The sequence below is a fragment of the Lepisosteus platostomus genome, chromosome 4, assembly GCF_059453375.1.
Source record: "Lepisosteus platostomus isolate fLepPlt1 chromosome 4, fLepPlt1.hap1, whole genome shotgun sequence".
NCBI lineage: Eukaryota > Metazoa > Chordata > Actinopteri > Semionotiformes > Lepisosteidae > Lepisosteus > Lepisosteus platostomus.
Window position 1 is genome coordinate 16,097,698 of NC_142614.1, and position 18,278 is coordinate 16,115,975.

The 18,278-nt window shown below is 41.9% G+C and overlaps 1 protein-coding gene across 2 annotated transcripts in view; it reads right to left on the reverse strand.

The window, feature by feature from the left end:
• The window catches only part of rictora (RPTOR independent companion of MTOR, complex 2 a), a 79,959-nt gene extending 61,695 nt beyond the window's left edge, over positions 1–18,264 (reverse strand). For both annotated transcript variants that reach the window (XM_088628727.1, XM_088628726.1), the window contains exons 1-3: positions 18,066–18,264; positions 17,889–17,936; positions 926–1,023 (exon numbers count right to left, since the gene is read on the reverse strand). In XM_088628727.1, coding sequence (XP_088484853.1) covers positions 926–1,023; positions 17,889–17,936; positions 18,066–18,249 — 330 coding nt within the window. In that variant the 5' untranslated portion in view covers positions 18,250–18,264. The remainder of the gene's footprint in view (positions 1–925; positions 1,024–17,888; positions 17,937–18,065) is intronic.
• Between the last annotated feature and the right edge of the window lie 14 nt (positions 18,265–18,278).

The following is an 18,278-nucleotide window of genomic DNA, read 5'->3' on the forward strand; positions in this document are numbered from 1 at the left end:
AATTCTGTGATATAGGCTGAGAGGTAATCATAAGAGTGCAAGGAAAATAGATCCTATAACAGCAACATGGCTGTGGCTTGTTAGTCTATTCCCTTCTTCACTTAGACCACATGCAAAGGGTCTTATAACACACCACAGTGATTAGCAGGGTGGGACTGTGAGCCTTTAAAGTTATCTTCAAATATACTCCTCTTAAACACATTTTCATATCACTCAAAAATGAGAGGAACTGAGCTGATATTTATCAGTTTTAATTCAATTGTCTACTGTACCTTTACCGTCATGCTAAAACTATGCACTCCATCCAGTATCAGTTGCAAACAATGTCAACATTTTCTGACAATCTGAAATGAAATGTCAAGAATGCCAAAACCTGCCACCGCTGAGGAACACATCTGGTTTGTTCTGTATGTTTTCGGAAAGCACACGAGTTTTTCAATCTACAAGCAAACTGCACCCATGACCGTAAGAACATTCATGATCACACCCACAGCGCCTGGCCTTTTCCAAGCCTGCCTCGGCACAGCCAGCAGAGGAGCACTTACACTGGCAGGAGATTAAAGAAATGTGTCAGATAAAAGGATCATTGCTTATTTAAGAGAAAAGGCATCTGCTTGCCAAACATGAAGCCACAACCTCAAAAGAGTTTAATCGGTATTATCAAGAAATGAAAAATTCACATGCTCTAAGGTGACATCAGTATTACATTATGTTTTTTCTTGCAAGCATGCGTTTGTGTCTAAAAGTTAAAGACAGCAAAAACATCTACGTACACTAGGTTAATGTCACTGTCCTTCCCAACAGGAAAAACTCCTTGTCAATGTCCATGTTAAAAGGAGCACCTACCCAAAATGAGTGAAGAAAATGCCTCATTTTCAAGCAACACTAGGCAGGCATTATGAATACAGTATCCATTTCTGTTTACCTTAATGAAGTTGTTCAGATGGCCCAGCTTGCGCATGTTTGTAACTCCTTGTGGTTTGGCCACATTTTGAAGAATTTCCCGTAAGTTGTCAGAAGGTTCTGTAATACAAAGCAGTCATTAGTATATCAAAGGTGTACAACAAAGCAAGCAGTTTGCTACTCGAATCTGTTGCTGCACTGGGCAGAGCAGAGGTGGTGACTGAATTCAGAAATAGTGCGGTTGTTTGCCTGGCTATGCTACAAAATGTTCTTAGTGTACTCGGTATCTATCAATGAAAATGATTCGCATTTATAAAGCCCTTCAATCTCAAAGGATCCCGAACTTTACAGACAAGTGGGATCCATTTCATCAACCATCGGTGTGCAGCTGCCACCTGGGTGATGCACAGCAGCCATTCTGCACCATCAGCCCAACTCTTGATTCATGAGTATATGTGAAACCTCACTGAAAGTTAACACGTCTGCTGTCTCTTCTTGGGGAAGCCCTTTAAGGAAGCATCAGCTGAGCATTGACTGCACGGCAATAAGTGGAGATCAGATTGTGTCGTTATGAGAAAATAGGTATAAGGCTCTATTGTCACATTTTTAGAGACACCGGCAGAAAGTTAGGCTACAATAATCACGCTTGCACTGCAGGAGGAAGGTGACAAGGTCTTTGACAGGCAGAGAGACCAATATAACACAACAATCACTGGGTGGACATGAAGTGACATTACAGAGGATCTGAGGCCAGTCTTTATCTTCCTACATTGTTAATCAACAACATAAAAGCACATGAGAGAAGGAGCATGCAGAGCTATGAAGAAACCACTACTTTAAAGAGGTCTTGGGTTTCTGGGAAAAATTGCCCTGCCATTTTGCTATAAACAATGTAGTGGGAGCTTCTAGGAATCTGAAGGCTAAAAGCTGTACTGTAGATTAGGAAACCACAGGCAACCAAATGGCTTGTTCTTATTTGTGAAGATTTCTTGTGAAGTGTTCTGAGAAATATCCTGGTATTCTATGTATAGTTGTAGACACAGAGCAAACATTTCACGTGTCAACCTCCAGTATTGTTCAGACTAGGGCTTATACAGCCTCAGGTGACAGGGACAGGAGAGCCTTGCTATGAGAAACTTCAGACACCTTATCTCGGTTTCCAATGTTTCGCCCAGGCAGCTCAGACTCTGTTTACATCCTTTTTTTCTTTGAGTGTGCCATCAAAGCATTTTTCCGAAACCCTTAGCTTCATTTCAGGAACCAGCACGTTCTGCTATTTTCTGTAAAAACACCCAGGATCACCAGTTTACTTCAGAACTCAGCCTAATTCTGTCACAATTGCAGAGAAACCTGGCTAAGACAGCTTGTGTGTTCTTTAAAAATACACCTAGGCGCCCTACCCCCCCAAACAAAATATGATTCGGTTATGATTTGTCAACGTTCCATATCCACATACTGTATTAGTTAGTAATGTAAAAACAAGGCAAAGAAAATAAGCAAATCTCTCCAACACCCCTATTGCATTTGTTCAAGGCTATTTTTCTAAATTCTTCATTATGCTTACACTCCCAACCCATTAAGCCGAACAGTTCCTCTTGCTCTTCTATTGTGGTGCTGCCCATACTGTGCTGTGTGGTCTTTCTATCAGGTCTATCCTTGAGTTTCTGTGAACACTCTACCTGATGCTGGACTGTTGCAAACTTTTCTTTGCAGCTTTCTAGGAGTTAAGAGAATGCTGTTGCATGTGGTACAGTTGGACTATGCCCCCTGGACAAAGACATCAGTCCAATTAATTACACAGGAGAAAGGGGGAGAAGAAGAGCTAGTGGTTATTTTGAGATCAGAAAGGCTTCTGTGCATCTGGGACTGGGTTCCCCCTCCTGCCGGATGATGTCACAGGCACTGCCTCTGTAAATTCCAGGGTTACTACAGAACCCAAACAGCTCAGCGCAACAGGATCCAGCATGCAGACATATCAGCCCTCCAGCTGGTGTCCTGGAGAACAACCCCATTACCCGAAGAGCTCCCAGTCACCTGCCTGTTCAGGCAAGCACTCCAGATTTCTTGCATCTGACTGAGGCTTGCACAAGGAGAGAAAAAAAAAAACAGATGACATTATCCTGTTCGTATGAATGCTTTTTTTAGACCCTACCACAGATGCAGAAATCGATACTTCAGCGAGAGACATTAATATTCATGCCCAAGTGACTAAAATTTGCTCATTAATATCCCCAATATCAGGTTCTTCAGGTACGCAGTTATGGGCAAATTTGCCTGCATTTACAAACCAATTTCCATTCAGTCAGCACACTGCGAAATCTTGGATATGTCTATTCTTTGTTCATTTGCACCTGCCGGGTCCTGATAAATTAACACCATCATCATTCTAGCCTCTACACTAGAAGACTTTCCCCCTGCAGTGCGTGTGGCAGCAGTCTGTCGATCAGCAAAGAGCACCGCAACACATCTGTGCATTTCCTACTGCCAGCTATTTCAGATGCTCTGTAATTTCTGTTTCAGAAAGCGGGGGCGTAAACTCACGCTCTGTAAAAATAAACCTCTGTGTCACATCTTCTCTCCTAGCTCGCCCTCCATCCTTCTGGGTCGTGTCATTCCCGCCAGGAGAGAGAAGCCAGACAAGAACCCCCACCCCCATTCTCCCTCTGCAGTGCCTAGGAAAAGCAGGAGCCTCGTTTCATTTGGGACACGACTTCAGCTGGAGGCAAAAATTCAAGCGCCGCAGGATCCCGATTACAGCAGGCTTTACTGGTGCTGGCAGGCACAAAACAGAAAGTACAAACCAGAGATCACAGTGGTTAAAGAGGCTGCACTGGTGCAACTGCAAGATTTAAGACAAACGTAATCCTCCGAGATCAGAATGAAAATGATAATACTGCCCATTTTTAAACTTTAAACCACAACAAGTTGAAGATCCATCCACTTCCTACTTAAAGTTAGAAGTTAAAGTTAATCTGGTTAAGCCTGTGCGCTTGGGGCGAACATATCTGGAGCCCCACGGAGTGCGGTGTGCAGAGCACAAGCAGTGGGCGACTCAGGAGCGGGGCACTTGCGAAAGAAGTGAGAAATTTGTCTTCATACGACAACCTGGCAAAAACAAGAAGCGCAGTAATTTGCGCCTCGGAAAAAAAAATCAAACCCTTATATTCTGGCAATCCGAATGTCACTGTTTCTTTGCACCATCACTTGCCTGCTCTGGCTTAGACTCGCACACAGAAAACGGAGCAGGAGAATGAATGCTGGTCACGGCCCGGGCTCGGAGATTTAAATGCAGCATGTCTCTTGGACATGGAAGTTTTTAAGGAGCAACAGTGCCGCTTGGGCCCAACAAATGGCCTCCTGAGAGTCGGCAAGCAAGGATTTCTCACAAACAAGAAAGCGTTATCACTGCAAACTGATACATGGCTGAAGTGCTTCACCTTGATTTTGTAGCAGGATGATTACTGCTGTTACACTCGTAACATATCGACGTATCTCTCAGTTTACAACATACCCCCTTTATTGCTAACGTTATCAAGGTTGCTCTTAAATTATTCATTCAGGAAGTCAATATTCCTAGCTTTACTGCTGTTAAAAAGTCTAAAATGAAGTAAAGAAAGGAACTTCAATTAAGGGTTCAACTATTTAGTGCCTCTGCTTCTAATGCCAGAAATCCAAGCAGACAATAACAACAATTCACACAAGCTCCCCAAAAATCACAAGATATAATAAAGATTTCAACACGCCACTAACTCTCAGCCAGTCTTAGTTTCCCCATCACAGACAGGGCCCATAGGCCCACGGGTCACTGCCAGTGCACAGCACAGCAGGACAACAGTGAAACAGCACTGCCAATAAAGAAGCATAAACTTCCATGGCACCACTGCAAAAGCTTTTAATACTGTAGCTAAACATCGACTTGAAATACGGGCTCAAAGGGGCTCAACTAGTGAAAGGTTTGTTCAGCACGAAGTCTGGGACTATCAGTCCCGGAACATCAGTCCCTGACTGGGCTCTACTTTTAGCCCGTAGCTGCCTGGGGCTCCTCAAGAAGGTGTATGCAGCTGGCTGCAGAACTGCGTGTGGATTTGTGGATGCTCTTAGCTTGCTGTGGCATATATTCAATTGACTAGCCTGTTCAGAGCATGTTTAGAGGGATGTCTGTAATCATCCCCACAGCTCGCGAGCCTGTAGTGTGACCACCGACAGTCACTTCTGTCCTCTCCACTGCTGAAAAGAAAATAGCCCGGACAGGCAGTGGCAGCCATACCTACTGTATGGGGTCTTCATTTCCTCTTTCCTGGTTTCAGCGGTACTCTGGATCTCTTAAGAACTGGGTATTCTTAAAACAGGATGGGGGTTCACAAAAGGGATGTCAAGAAAATTTCAAACTGAACACTGTCTTTAGAATTAAGAAAGGTCAGGATCTTGTGGCTTTTCCCATTACTTCAGGAATCAGTGCATCCCACAGCTTGCTAACCTACAGAACGTCTTAGGCCAATGCTGATTACACTTCAAATTACTTCAAATACCAACACATGGGAAAGCATGGCTTGAAAAGGAGGGAGAGCACTGAAAGCTTCTGACATGCCTACGGCTCGGCTAGACACACGCGTACAGCAGCCTAGCAGTCTTGTTGTCAAGACCAAAAGCGAAACAGAACTGGTTATGAGAGCTGCGGTGTTGATGGTTAAAAAAAACAAAAATATCACAAGTTAAAATTCAGTGAGAACGAGATCTAAGCGGTTTACTGAACGGCAGCCTCAAGAGTCGAGCATCTCCTCCACCTGTTCGCCCAGCTATTTAACCTCCACAAAACATCCAACAGCTCCCAACTACAGCTTCCCCGACAATTAACACAGATCACATGCATTTTAAGCACATAACCCCTCCCACTCGGTCTGATGCAGCCAATTACAGCACATTTAAATGCAAGGCTCCTCCCTTTTATTCAGGTTTAGCCAATTACAGCATATTTAAAACAGAAGGTTTTTTCCTACTTGTAAAAGTCCAAACAATTACAGACATACCCATTGCTATTTAAACCTAAGGCAAAATGAGATCTATAATGCCAACAACACAAACGACTCATGCGCCCAATCAGGAGATTACAGGTGAGACAATATATGACAATTACAACGTTACAATGGACAGGGGTTATGTCCATGACAAATGTGTGCAAGTGTCTCAGTTTTGATTACGAATCTTGTTCTTGCATCCATCCTGTTTTAACCACATTCCTGTGATTCAGGGGGGCACGTTTTTGTGCATTTTTCTTGTTTGTGTAGTCTCCGTGACTGTCATCACAGGAGCGAATGTCACTAAAATGGAAAGCTCGTACATTGGTACCATAAGAATATTTAGTGAAATGAAATACAAAACATTAACAAAAAACGACCTCATCCTTGGCCCCACAATGTCCAGCATTTCTGTGCTTTCTCAGGAGTTCTTTTAGTAATCCTCCAGCTGTACTCTGCCAGACATATATAAGCACAAAATAATAGCACACTCGTGTGTCCTCATTTACAATACAAGGGCATATTGTACTGTGTTCAGTTGTGGTTTCCATGATCCAAAACAGACATTCCTGTTCTGGATAGAGTTTAAATCAAAACAAAAACAGAATAAACCATGGTCTCAAAGCAATGTCATAAACACACAAGTGTAAAGAAACAATCTCTTCTACTTAAACTCAACAATAAAAAGCACAAAAAACGGAACTGGAACACAGGTGCATTTAGAAGTGAAAAGAAGAGGCACTTATATTCGAATAATTGAGGGTCTAAAACTGCCATGTTGTTGAAGCAGATACAGGGATCCTTTAAGAAATGAAACGGCTCCTAGCAACCAAACAGACTGCAAAATGATCTCCTCACCTTGCGTTCTTATGAAAAATTCCTAAAGGTTTTTAAAACATATATGATTTCTAATTAAGAACACACACACAGTACTTGAGCTTGCAGGGGTACAGAGTGTTTGTCCCAACACTGTGCACTGACAACATGAATGATTTATTGCTAAAAATCTACTGAAATATCAAAACTTCTGCTCAAAATATGAACTTCCATTTTTTTATTCGTTTTCTAGATCTAAGAGGTTTAAAAAGGTCTGTACGAGTAAACAAGGCTGCTGTATAAAAAACAGTGATTTGCTTCACTTCAGAAGGTCTGAATTTGATTTCTTGACACATCATTGAACTGCTGTGGGTATTAAAGTAGCAATTAAAATATCAAGGCTCTCCTACAACGCTGTTGTATGCGCATGTAGGATTGTACGTTACTGTTAACTATTAATCTTCCCATGATAATGAATGCGTTAGTCATGCACAGTTCCTGAACAGGCCTTCTAAAGGCTGCCAGAGTATGTACCAGAAAGAGACGTAAAGCCACACAAGCCCGTGACATATAAACATCAAGATTAATAAAGCTAGTGCATCACGGACATGTTTTCTCTTGTAGGTCTCCATCTCATTCAGCCCTGAGAGCCACTCTGGAAATGGCTTTAGATAATAAAATCAGAACATATAAACTCGAGGAAAAAATCATTAATGCATGGCGCAGAAAGGATGCCCTCCTGTTTAATGTCTTACTTTTAGGAGAATTTAAAAAATATAATAATCTCATTTTCAGATCAATCTATTGGAACTCTCCTCCGGGGTTTCATTTACACATCCAAAATGGTCCTGAATGCTGAGTATCAACAGCCACCTTAGGATGAAACAGGGCAAAATTTCTCTTCAGGCTCCAGGCTGCTTGATCCCAGCCTATGTGGAGACTGTACTGAGCCCACACATAGAAAGGAAATACATCAAAGATGCTGTACAAATCCACTGACAATGATATTGTGCCCCTGTGCTTTATTATCACTGGGCCAATACATTCCATTATCATCACACACTACAACTTACAGTGGCAAGCTGGGCCCATGCAAACCTTTTCTGTGAAAGTGAGAGGCACCAGGACCAAGCATGCAGTTTTCAGAGTTCAGAGAGGTTAGGATCCTATGGCTTTTCCCATTATTTCAGGAAGGAGAGCATCCCACAGCTTGCTAACCTAAGGAACATCTTGGGCCAACGCAGATTACACTGCTAGTGTTTCTGCCAATTACAGTCAAACTGGATAAAAAAAAAAGGTTTCTTAAGGTACATTAATCCTATATTTGAGTTTCCGTTTGCCATTCAAACAGAGTATATTTTAATCCACTGTCCCATTTGCAGAGATGCACCATTCTGCATCTTGCACTGCACTTCTACTGCACTGCTTACCTAACTACGACAGTTTTATGTTAAAGCGCTCTTTGTTAGTCCAGTCTACAAAGTAAGGCTTATAGACAGAGTTACAAGTGGGAATTCAGATTCCATAATGGAATTTATTATGAACTTGGAAACAGGCTTCACCACAATCATGAAAGTATAGTAAAAGAAAAAAATATATTTAAGATGAAACCACTTCGTTTCTGGTTTTCAAAGAAACTGTCTCTTCATTATTCCCATCTGAGCCACTTTATTTCTTATGTTCTTCTTTTGAGGAACCCCAGTGGAACAACAACTTCAAACATCGAAGCACACAGGATACAAAGTGCCTTTCAGTAGATCACTGGCCAATTTCCTAACAAGTCAGGACGAGAATGTTTGAACTAAGAATTTATTAACCTCCACACCGATGTTACTATTTTTATTTGGAATCGCCACTTTTTTTTGCTCTTCACTTCCCACTTTGGAATTCTTAATAATCTTACTACTTCACCAGCATGGGTGGGTTGGAGCCCTGTACCTTTTACCTTTGCATTTCTGAATCCATCCATCCACTGTTTTACCCACGGAGTCCCACAGTGCACTCAGGCGAGTTGAATCTCTCTCTCACAAGTTACTGTGGGTACCAGTTGGCATACATTTTCTAACCAATTCAGGGCTGTAGGGGAGTCGGAGCCTATACTGGCAAGCAACAGGTGCAAGGCAGGGCACACCCTGCAGACAAACTGAAACACAGACACTACCACCAGGATGAATTTTCCCAGAAACCCATTAACTTACAGCATGTTTTTGGACTGTGAGAGGAAACCTGAGTTCCTGCAGGAAACTAACTTGAACATGGGGAGAACATACAATCTGTATGGAGAGTACAAGTCCAGAATTTAACCCAGAGTCCCTAGTTAGCATTCACGCCTAAAATTAAATGGTTATAATTCAGGATACACTTCTGCAATACAAATGCTTTCTTAATCATTTGTTCTAGAAATTGCAAAGTCGATGAAGTTAATATAATGTCCAAGACGCATAAAGTAAATGTCCTTAAATCACAAATTCACAAAATTACCTTTCTTCAGAATAAGGAGGACAAGGACGAGGGAACTTATTCCTATGCAAGCATAAATAATGATAATAATTTACCCTGCAAAATTAAGATTATGAAATAATGTATCACATCCAATAAAATGTAAGATCATATGACATCCTCCTCTGCCAGAAAACAGCGAAGTCATTCAAACGGAAAAAACACTTCAATCAAGAAAACTGTGTGCAACTCATTCCTGAAGCAATAAAGTAAACTGCATCCTTCAATATGTTACACTCTGGTTGTTTGTGAAAAGGTCCAAAACCTTAAATTTCTACTGTAGGTACTTTTTCCTGAAAATGGGTGATGAATCAAGATCCTAAAATTCAAGCCTAATGTTGGACATTGTAAGTCCAGTTTAAAGACCAAAGGTTTGACTACAGACCATAACCATTTCAGTCACGAGTGATAAGAAAGTCAGTCATGCATTAGCTGGAGTAACGTCTTACTTAAGGATGTACTGCTATACACCTCCTTTTGCTTCTATCTCAACATGAAAAAACTTACACCCTAGCTTGCTGGTTTGTACTCTCATGTTCACCTGGCACAACGCTGTATGACAGGGGGGGGCAATCTACCACAATTGATACATTTGCAGGTCTCTTTCTCAGAAACTTCCAGCTTGTAGCTCTTTTCCGGGGAGACGTTAGCAGAGCCAGCAAGAGACCTGATCAGAGGACCACTCTTCAGGAGTAGAGTTTAGGGTCCTGGACTTCTAACTGAGAGTTTATCAGTTCAAGTCCAGTGTGAAACACCGCTCTATAGCCTTGAGCAAAGTATTACACTCAGACTGCTGGAGTTGCTCAGCTGTATCTATAGTACAGACAGAAGGGGAGTTGGATAAAGCCTACAGCAAAATTTAAAAATATCAACAACAAAAAATGTGTGAGTTTAAAAAAATTATCTTAGAGTTTTACTGGGAACGGCAGCAGAAGGTGGGATTGATCCAGACCCAGGTCTGTACTGTCTGTAGGTCTGTCCTTTTGCTAAAGAAAATGAAATGAGTAAAGGAAAACAGTGAATGGAGGAGTGCAGTGGTTCTGTGAGGGACTGGTCTAAATAAAGGCATTAAGAAGTCATTCCATTGAAAAAGGAAAAGCTGCCGCTTGCTGTGAAAACACCAGCAATCATGTGATTTGGTAAAAGTGCACTTTAGGAGGTGAAAATGACTAATGCAGTCTTGGCTCTTTTGGGAGTTTTAAAGCATGACAGCACACTGGATACTAGATTTAAACCATACCCATCCTCCTACTCCATAAAGTCTCCCTTTCCTCAAAGGGTGAAGATGGGAGACTCCTAGCACCTGTATTCACACAGGGATCACGTAATCGACGTCAGACAGAGCTCAGTGCAGAAGAGTCAGAGAAAAAGGCACTTGAATTTTGCTGAAAAGCAGAAAGATTCAAAGAAGCACTACAAATCCACTTGTACACTTAGGATGTGAAGGAGGCCCTAAAAGAACAGATTTCCTATGCAGACATAGCAAATCCTGCCTACAAATAAGCTACCAAGAAGAGATCTTTTCTTTGTAGGGGCATGAGGTTCAGCAGACAGAGGACAGCTTGGGGGGATGGGAGCCTCAATACAGTATCTAGAAAGAGGTTGATTTTCTCATTTTCACGGGTCAAACACATTTAGAAAATTTAGACACAATGCCTTACAAAAGGATTCTGAGCCTAACACATTTTTCACATTGTGTTGTTTTTAAGCTTGCAGTAATGACACTATGAAGAAGCAGTTGATATTTGTTAAATACTCAGCCTAAAAATCAAGAAAAATCATGAAAAAATGAAAATGTTATAATTGCTTAAGTATCCAAACCCTCAGCTGTGGCAAACCTACATTAATTTAGGTACACAAAATAACCTTAATGAGTCGCACACATTTGATGAGTGCAATAAGTGGCTTACATGATTTCAAAGTACACCTATAGTAAAACACTTGATTTTATATAGAACTTTTAAGATCTCTTAGACAGGTAGTGAATTTCAAACTTGAAGATTATTAACCTTTCAAAACAAATCAGTGAGAAAGTTATATAAAGGAACAGATCAGTAGAAGTTGACAAAAGCATTTTGAAGACCATTAACATCTCTTTGAGCATGATGAATTGGATCATTAAGAAGTGGAAGCCATCCAGACACTGCTTACATCAGACTGTCCTCCCAAACTGAGCGGTTGGACTAGAAAGAAACTGGTTAGGGATATCACTGAGGCCAACAGAGACTTTGAAAGAGCTACAGAGATCAGTGGCTGAAATGGGAGAGCAGCAATATCCCTGGCACTCCACAAAGGGGGCTTTTAAGGAACTGAAAACAATGTCTAATACCCCATATGGGGTTTGCAACCAAGCTAAGGTTTTGTGGTCAGACAACATAAAAATGAAACTCTCTCATCTAAATGCAAAGCATTACTGCTGAAGCAAACCCAACATAGTGCATCGCTCACTCAGCTCTATTTCTGCTATCAGTCATGGTGGTGGCAGTATTATATTCTAGTTCTGCTTCTCATCTGCAGGGACTGTGAAACATGTAAAGACTGATGGAAACATAGATGGAGCGAAGTACAGAGAAATTGTAGAGGAACCTCTGCTTCAGACCTTAGCTCGGGACACAAATTCACCTTTCAGCAGGACAAGGATTCAAAGCACAAGGCCAAAGCGACACTGGAGTGGATTAGGAATAAGAAAGTGAATGTCCTCAAGTGGCCCAGTTCTGACTTGAATCCTGTAAAGAAACTGTGGGGAAAAAAAATACTACTACTGCTGTCCATAAGCAATCCACCAACCAACATGAGAGAGACTGAGAAAATCTGCCCAGAACAAAAAGGCAAAATTGTACCCAGCAGATGTGCTAACTTGGTAGAGACTTAACCAAAACGTCTTGCAGCTGTAATGGCTACCAAAGTGCTTCCCACAAATACTGAGACCACGGGTCTCATTACCTGCACAATCAATATATTTCAGTTTATATTTCAATATTTTTCTCTTCAGTTTTTGCTGACATCTCACCCTTACAACCCTTGGGTGTGTGCATGTAGGTTGTGAATAAAATATACAAGATGTGCCTGCATCATTTTCTAATTTCACAAAACAGGACATCACCAGAAGGGTCTGAAACCCTCAGCAAGGCAGCGCGTCAGTAATTGGTTTCTGATCGGCCCCCGCCACTATTTAAAAGTGCAGAATATTGTGAAACAAAGAACGGGAAGGGCACTGGCTGTCCCTTCGCGCTCCTGACTGGATTCCACCACTGTGCGGCAACAGCTGACGTGCTGGCAGAGCTCCAAAGGGACGCAGCGCAGTCCTCTGCACCAGCAGCGGCGAGGAAGCAAAGCGGCAGGCCCAAGCCATCTGGAGCGCTGCTGCTCTTGTCATGCAGCAGACATTCTTCCCCTTCTCCCCAGTCTGCACATTTCCCGCTCATGAATGGAGACAGCAGGGTCATTCAGGAAAACCATAATCATCCCCACCAGCCCACCCCACGTCTCTCCGGAGGGAGTGAATTCAATTACACGCTTTAGGAGGGAGCACCTATAATACTAGAGTCGGGCAGCTGAAAGGAGCAGTGATATTTAGAGAAATAGGAAGTGAACTATTCAAAGCTGCTCAGTGGCACAGAGACCATTATAAATGACTCAAGTCAACAGACTCCTTAAGTTGGACCTCCTGAATCTCAAATCTCGACAGAAAGGGCCCTCTGAAGCATCTGGAGGATTTCTGAAATCATGTCTTTCGCCACCCCAAAGACAAACAAGAAGTAATAAAAAGCCTAGAAATTCTTCAGACCCTTCAACTACAACACAGGCTCGGCAAACATAACCTTAAGAGTTATGAAAAATAATGGCTTATTTCAAAAATGGCTTACTTAAATAGAGTCTTATTAAAGCAGAAATGGTCAGCTGATTTATAGCACTTTGCCACTGGAATCTTTTATCTTAAGGGAAGCAATACATTTGACAGATTGAGCCTTTAATTTATGATCATAAGCACGCTACACATGAAGACATGTCAGACATGTCTATGAAAAAATGTTTCCGCTTTGTGAAATTGAAATACACACAGGGCTGTCCCCAAATGTTCAATGGGGTGTTCTGAAGCTCACATCTCAAAGGCTGTTCCGAACTTTCGAAGGTTCAGTGTGTGTGAAATTTGTGGTGACGTTTTTTTTCCCCTGAAAGTATAGAACCCGCGCTTCAATGTCTGAATACCAAATTACATTCACATGGAAATTTCACACCTATATAATTTCTACAAGGTAATTTATTGGAGGAATTAATATGGAAAATTCACACCTAGATAATTTCTACAAGGTAATTTATTGGAGGAAATATATAATGTCCTGTTTTTTAATTAGTGCAACATCAATGTTAAAATACTGATCAACAACCCTGTCTCATAACATTCATACCTGAAGGTGGTAATTACTTTCTAACTAATGCTATTTATCATTATGTGAATGTTACCATTTTTTTTTATTTACACATAACGTTTATCTGAAGTCAACTGCAATTCTTTCAACTGGCCACCTGAATTAGCGCCGTACAGTAGGTAGAACTGCAGGTCGGCCGTAATTGTACGGCGAACTAAATGCATGTATGAACGTTTTCCAGGTAGCATCAATAAGAGGAACATTCATGTAACAATTTACTCTAAAGGGGGATTAATTTATGGTAACCACCTGAAAAACAGCCGGATTTCTAATCAGTAAATTATGCAAATTATTACTACCCAAGACATATTCTGAACTTCAAAGGTCAAAAGTTATCCTTCCCACAAGTTTATACAACATCAGTTGTAGGGAATTGCTGGCACTGGCTAAGGCATGTCTCACAATATAAAAGACACACAAATGTCAGGATTATTGATGGTCTTATTTTCAAATAATACACTAGAAGGGCTGTTGAAAATGCCAGCTATGTGACTGATTATCCTCAGCTGAACGATAGCTTGGAAAATTCCATTAGGGAGAAGTAGATGAGTGTGTGAAATCACTTCAAGTTTTTACCCAGCCTACAGTCAATGTCAGAGGAAGACTAGGGACTACAAGAATGATACATAGCCCAGTGTCCTGCCGCATTACAATGAGCACCCTTGAGGATACAAGTAGGACAAAACAGTATGCACAAAAATGAGCAGACATAAGCATATCTACATTTACATACTGATAACGCAGCTACAAAGTAAACTAGAACACGTTAAAGACAATGTATTGACATGAACATCTTTAGAACACGTTAAAGACAACTTGTGATGAAAGAAAAATAGTGAATAATAATCTTTTTATGGTTGGGCCTTAAGAGGGATTCCTTCAGCCTCACAGATCACTAGGAAAACAATTTGACCCACTTCAGGTTTTACAAGCTGCAATCCCCTATACAAAGAGTGATGATACTCAGAAGAGCAAATATTCTGAAAAATCTACATTTCTGTCAAAACAAAATTACTCAATATAAACATGTAACATATCGGAAACAGGGTTTGGGCTTCTATATTATAATGCATCACAGCAACATCGGTGTGGACACTAGTTAGGTCTCTGGATGACAGGGTTGTAGGATAAAGCTGTTGTACCTTTGAGGAACTTACCTCACTCACACTGCTCCAGTAAATGCCCTGCTCTATCTAGGTCAATACTGCACATGAGAATTTGTTCTCAATTGGCTTACCTGGTTAAATAAAGGATAAAAGAAAAAGGCATGCAAATTGTTACAGAATGCAAACCTTATTCCTAGACCTGCAGCCTGGGCATCACTTGAGCAAACCACTGATCTTCACTGAACTTCACATAATTCTATCTCAAGTCTTAGTTTTTTACCTTACTGTATTTCTGCTTCGTCAAAATATGCCATGTTAGTGCACTTAAGAACCCTGTGAAATTAAAAGTTGCATTTAAAATAAGAAAACTGGGATACAAATTATCTTAACATACCACTCCAGTTAAGATGTAAAACCTAGCACATCTCCTCTGACAACACCAGGTTGCATGAACAATTTAGAGGTACTACATTTTCAGTCCAACATGTGCTAACACAACGAAAGAACGCAATACTGCCTGAATTTTAAAAAGGACAGATATTACCACGTCAGCATACCTCCAAAGGGCCTCACTATCAATTACACTTTTAGTGCAGAAATGAATGGATCATGCTATTTAAAAACGCCAGGCGTTTAATCCAGGCAGTGCTGATCATAGATGAGACATGAAGGAATGTGCAGAACTGGCCACATGCCACCTGGGAATGGGTGAGGCTAATACATCTGGAACATCCTCACCTTGGCAACCAACAGCATCCTTGTAGAATTGAGATCAAAGTAAATTAAAACACTGTCCCACTGGTCTATTGTAGAGTACAGCAGTAGCAGTTCTGATGGACTCCAGACCCTGACCACAGTCAATGTGGCAGGCAAGCCCTCAGTATGTGGTCTTGAACTACACTGTGATATGAACCAGCTTTTTGGCAAACGGGACAGCCCGGTCAAGAGTGCTGATCGCTCTTCCAGAAAAATACCAGAAACGGAGTGGAAAGTGGGGTGTGCAGTTGGCACGTCAGAAAATGGGGACTTTGTTCTTTATTTCTGTGTTTAAAAAATGTTTTTGACACATCGATAGAAGAATAAGCTCTTATGCAGAAGAAATCTCCTCAAAAGCAAACTTGTTCATAGAACGTTTATCTTTAGCACCAGAAAATGTACATTTTGAAGAACAGTTTATTGTCTCATAAGCATGTAGTTGGACAAAGAAACACAAGTTAATTCACAGACTCTAGCAACGTCTGTGACAGTAAGGTACTGGCACAGTAAACCCCTTAGACCTGCATTCTGGGCACATCAGGTCGGAAAGGAAAAAACAGTCAGTGGGGTGTTAAAGACAGATCCCAAACACATGAAGCAGTGTGAGGGGAGTTTGAGCCCCTTTCATTTTAGCCCCTGTTATCAACATGCCGATGCTAATGGTGGCCAACTGTGAGGCACATTTTTTCTATTGAAGCAGAGAGCTGTCAGAATGGGGGAGAGGCTGACCAGTCGGAAAATGCCCAATTCACGTGGGAGGTGAACCTTGGGCATCAGCAACCAAAAGTGTTAAGAACCTAGTGAACCACTCTCTGTCCTTGAAGTGTTATAAGAGAGAGAGGCTATCAAGCGCATCTTTGCCCACATGGACCTCAGCTTTTGAAATCCTCTTCAGGCTGAGGCGAAAACCATTGAGCTCCTTTTCTTTCAGACTCTGGTGCCGCAGCTCTTAGAGGTGATCCACAAGTACTTGTAATACTAAATGAATCACTTGACAGTTTCAAAAGATTATGTCAGTGAAATATAGGACTTCTGTAACACTTCTGTGCCAGCCAGCTGCTTCAAAATGTACAAATGTGCAAATACCACCAGTTTATCCTGACATTTCTGTGGACACAAATGATTAATGCCCAACAAAGCACACTGCTACGAGGATGGACACAGAAACATGTATTAACAGAATTGAGGTTTGCCTTCATCTTATTAAGAAATAACCTGCATCATACTCTGAATGAAGGCCTACAGTTCAGGACACAAACGTTCAATTGCATACTTATGCAAAGAGAACCAAGCTTCACATAATTAAAACAAGCACAATAATTTCCCTGGATCTCTCATCCTCTTAGAAATGTAATGTTCTAATACACAAGGGTAAGCATAGAAATACCGAAATCGAAATGAAAACACCACATCTTATGTTCATAGACGTGGGAGAGCAAGGAGTTAGTGTCCTCTAAGGAGCCGCTTCCAATGCAATCCGCAAATCACTTTAAAGACCACGGCAGTTCAGTGAATTATTTAAACAGAGTGTAGGCAGTTAGAAACGACCAAATTGGGTTTAGCTGGACAAGTGAACGTTGCAATGCACTGAGCATCTTGGAATAATAATTATAAACCTGCTTAAAAATAATTTCATTCTTACTTTGGTAAATGTATTATATTGTCTGGCTTCACGCCAGTTTCCGCAAACGTATACTTGTTTTCATCTATATTTTAACGGTTGTGCACTATTTACGTTATCTGTCCTTCTGTCAGAGTTGGGGGGGGGGGGAGGGAGGGGAGAGAAGGGGGGTCTCGACTTCATCTCGGATAAATAACCAACGCTGTAATGCCATCATTGTCGGCGGCGGCCAACGGGAGCTACAGGAAAGCGATTAACCTCGGTGTGGGTTTTTGCTTGCAGCCAGGCGTCAGATGCAAGTCTTCGACATTGTTTACCGTAACGCCACTCGCCCCGGCTCCTGACACCCAAGCCAAGCCCGGCTTCGTGAAGGATCCCTCCCTCCCCTCTCATCACTGCTTTGATCGGTGACCACGTCGCCCCACGCAGCCTAAATTGCCCCAGTTGCGTACAACCACTTTAACCCCCGATGATTATGTGTGTATATATATACACAAGCAATGAACGCTCCACTCACTGACTAGACATATCAGGGGACTCTAATCAAAACAGAACATTATCCGCAAACCGTCAGCTAACACCCCCACCCCTCCTACCAATGACGTCTAATAGCTAAAGCCACGTATAAAATACAATCAGACATCCAATCCTTAACGTAATTAGCATTATTTGTAACCTTCCCGATTAAAAAAAAAACAGCTTAAAAGCTCCCCTTTCTTCATGCGCCCTCTCTCCGCCTTACCTCTGGTGAGATCGAGCGGTACGTTTTCCTCCCCGCTGTCATTCCGACCTGTCAAACACAGACAACACGGAGACGGTTAGCACAAATACTGGGGACTCTGGGCGCACAGAGGGTTCAAGCTCGCCGATCCGAAGGAGACGAAGCCCTGCTGTCAGGAGAAAGGGGAGTCTATCTTACCTCGCATCCGAAGACTTCGGATCGGACGGCCGCGGATGCTGACCGCCATGTTTCCAGGGACATTCACAACACCGGAAACATCGGGGAGATATCGCGAGAGGATGAGGGACGGAGGAAAGAGGAAGGGGGAGTGTCTCTCGTCTGAGGGAGGAGTGGGCAGGAGCAGCGCGAGCTGTGGCGACATCTAGCGGACTGAGCCGTACTTCACTTCAC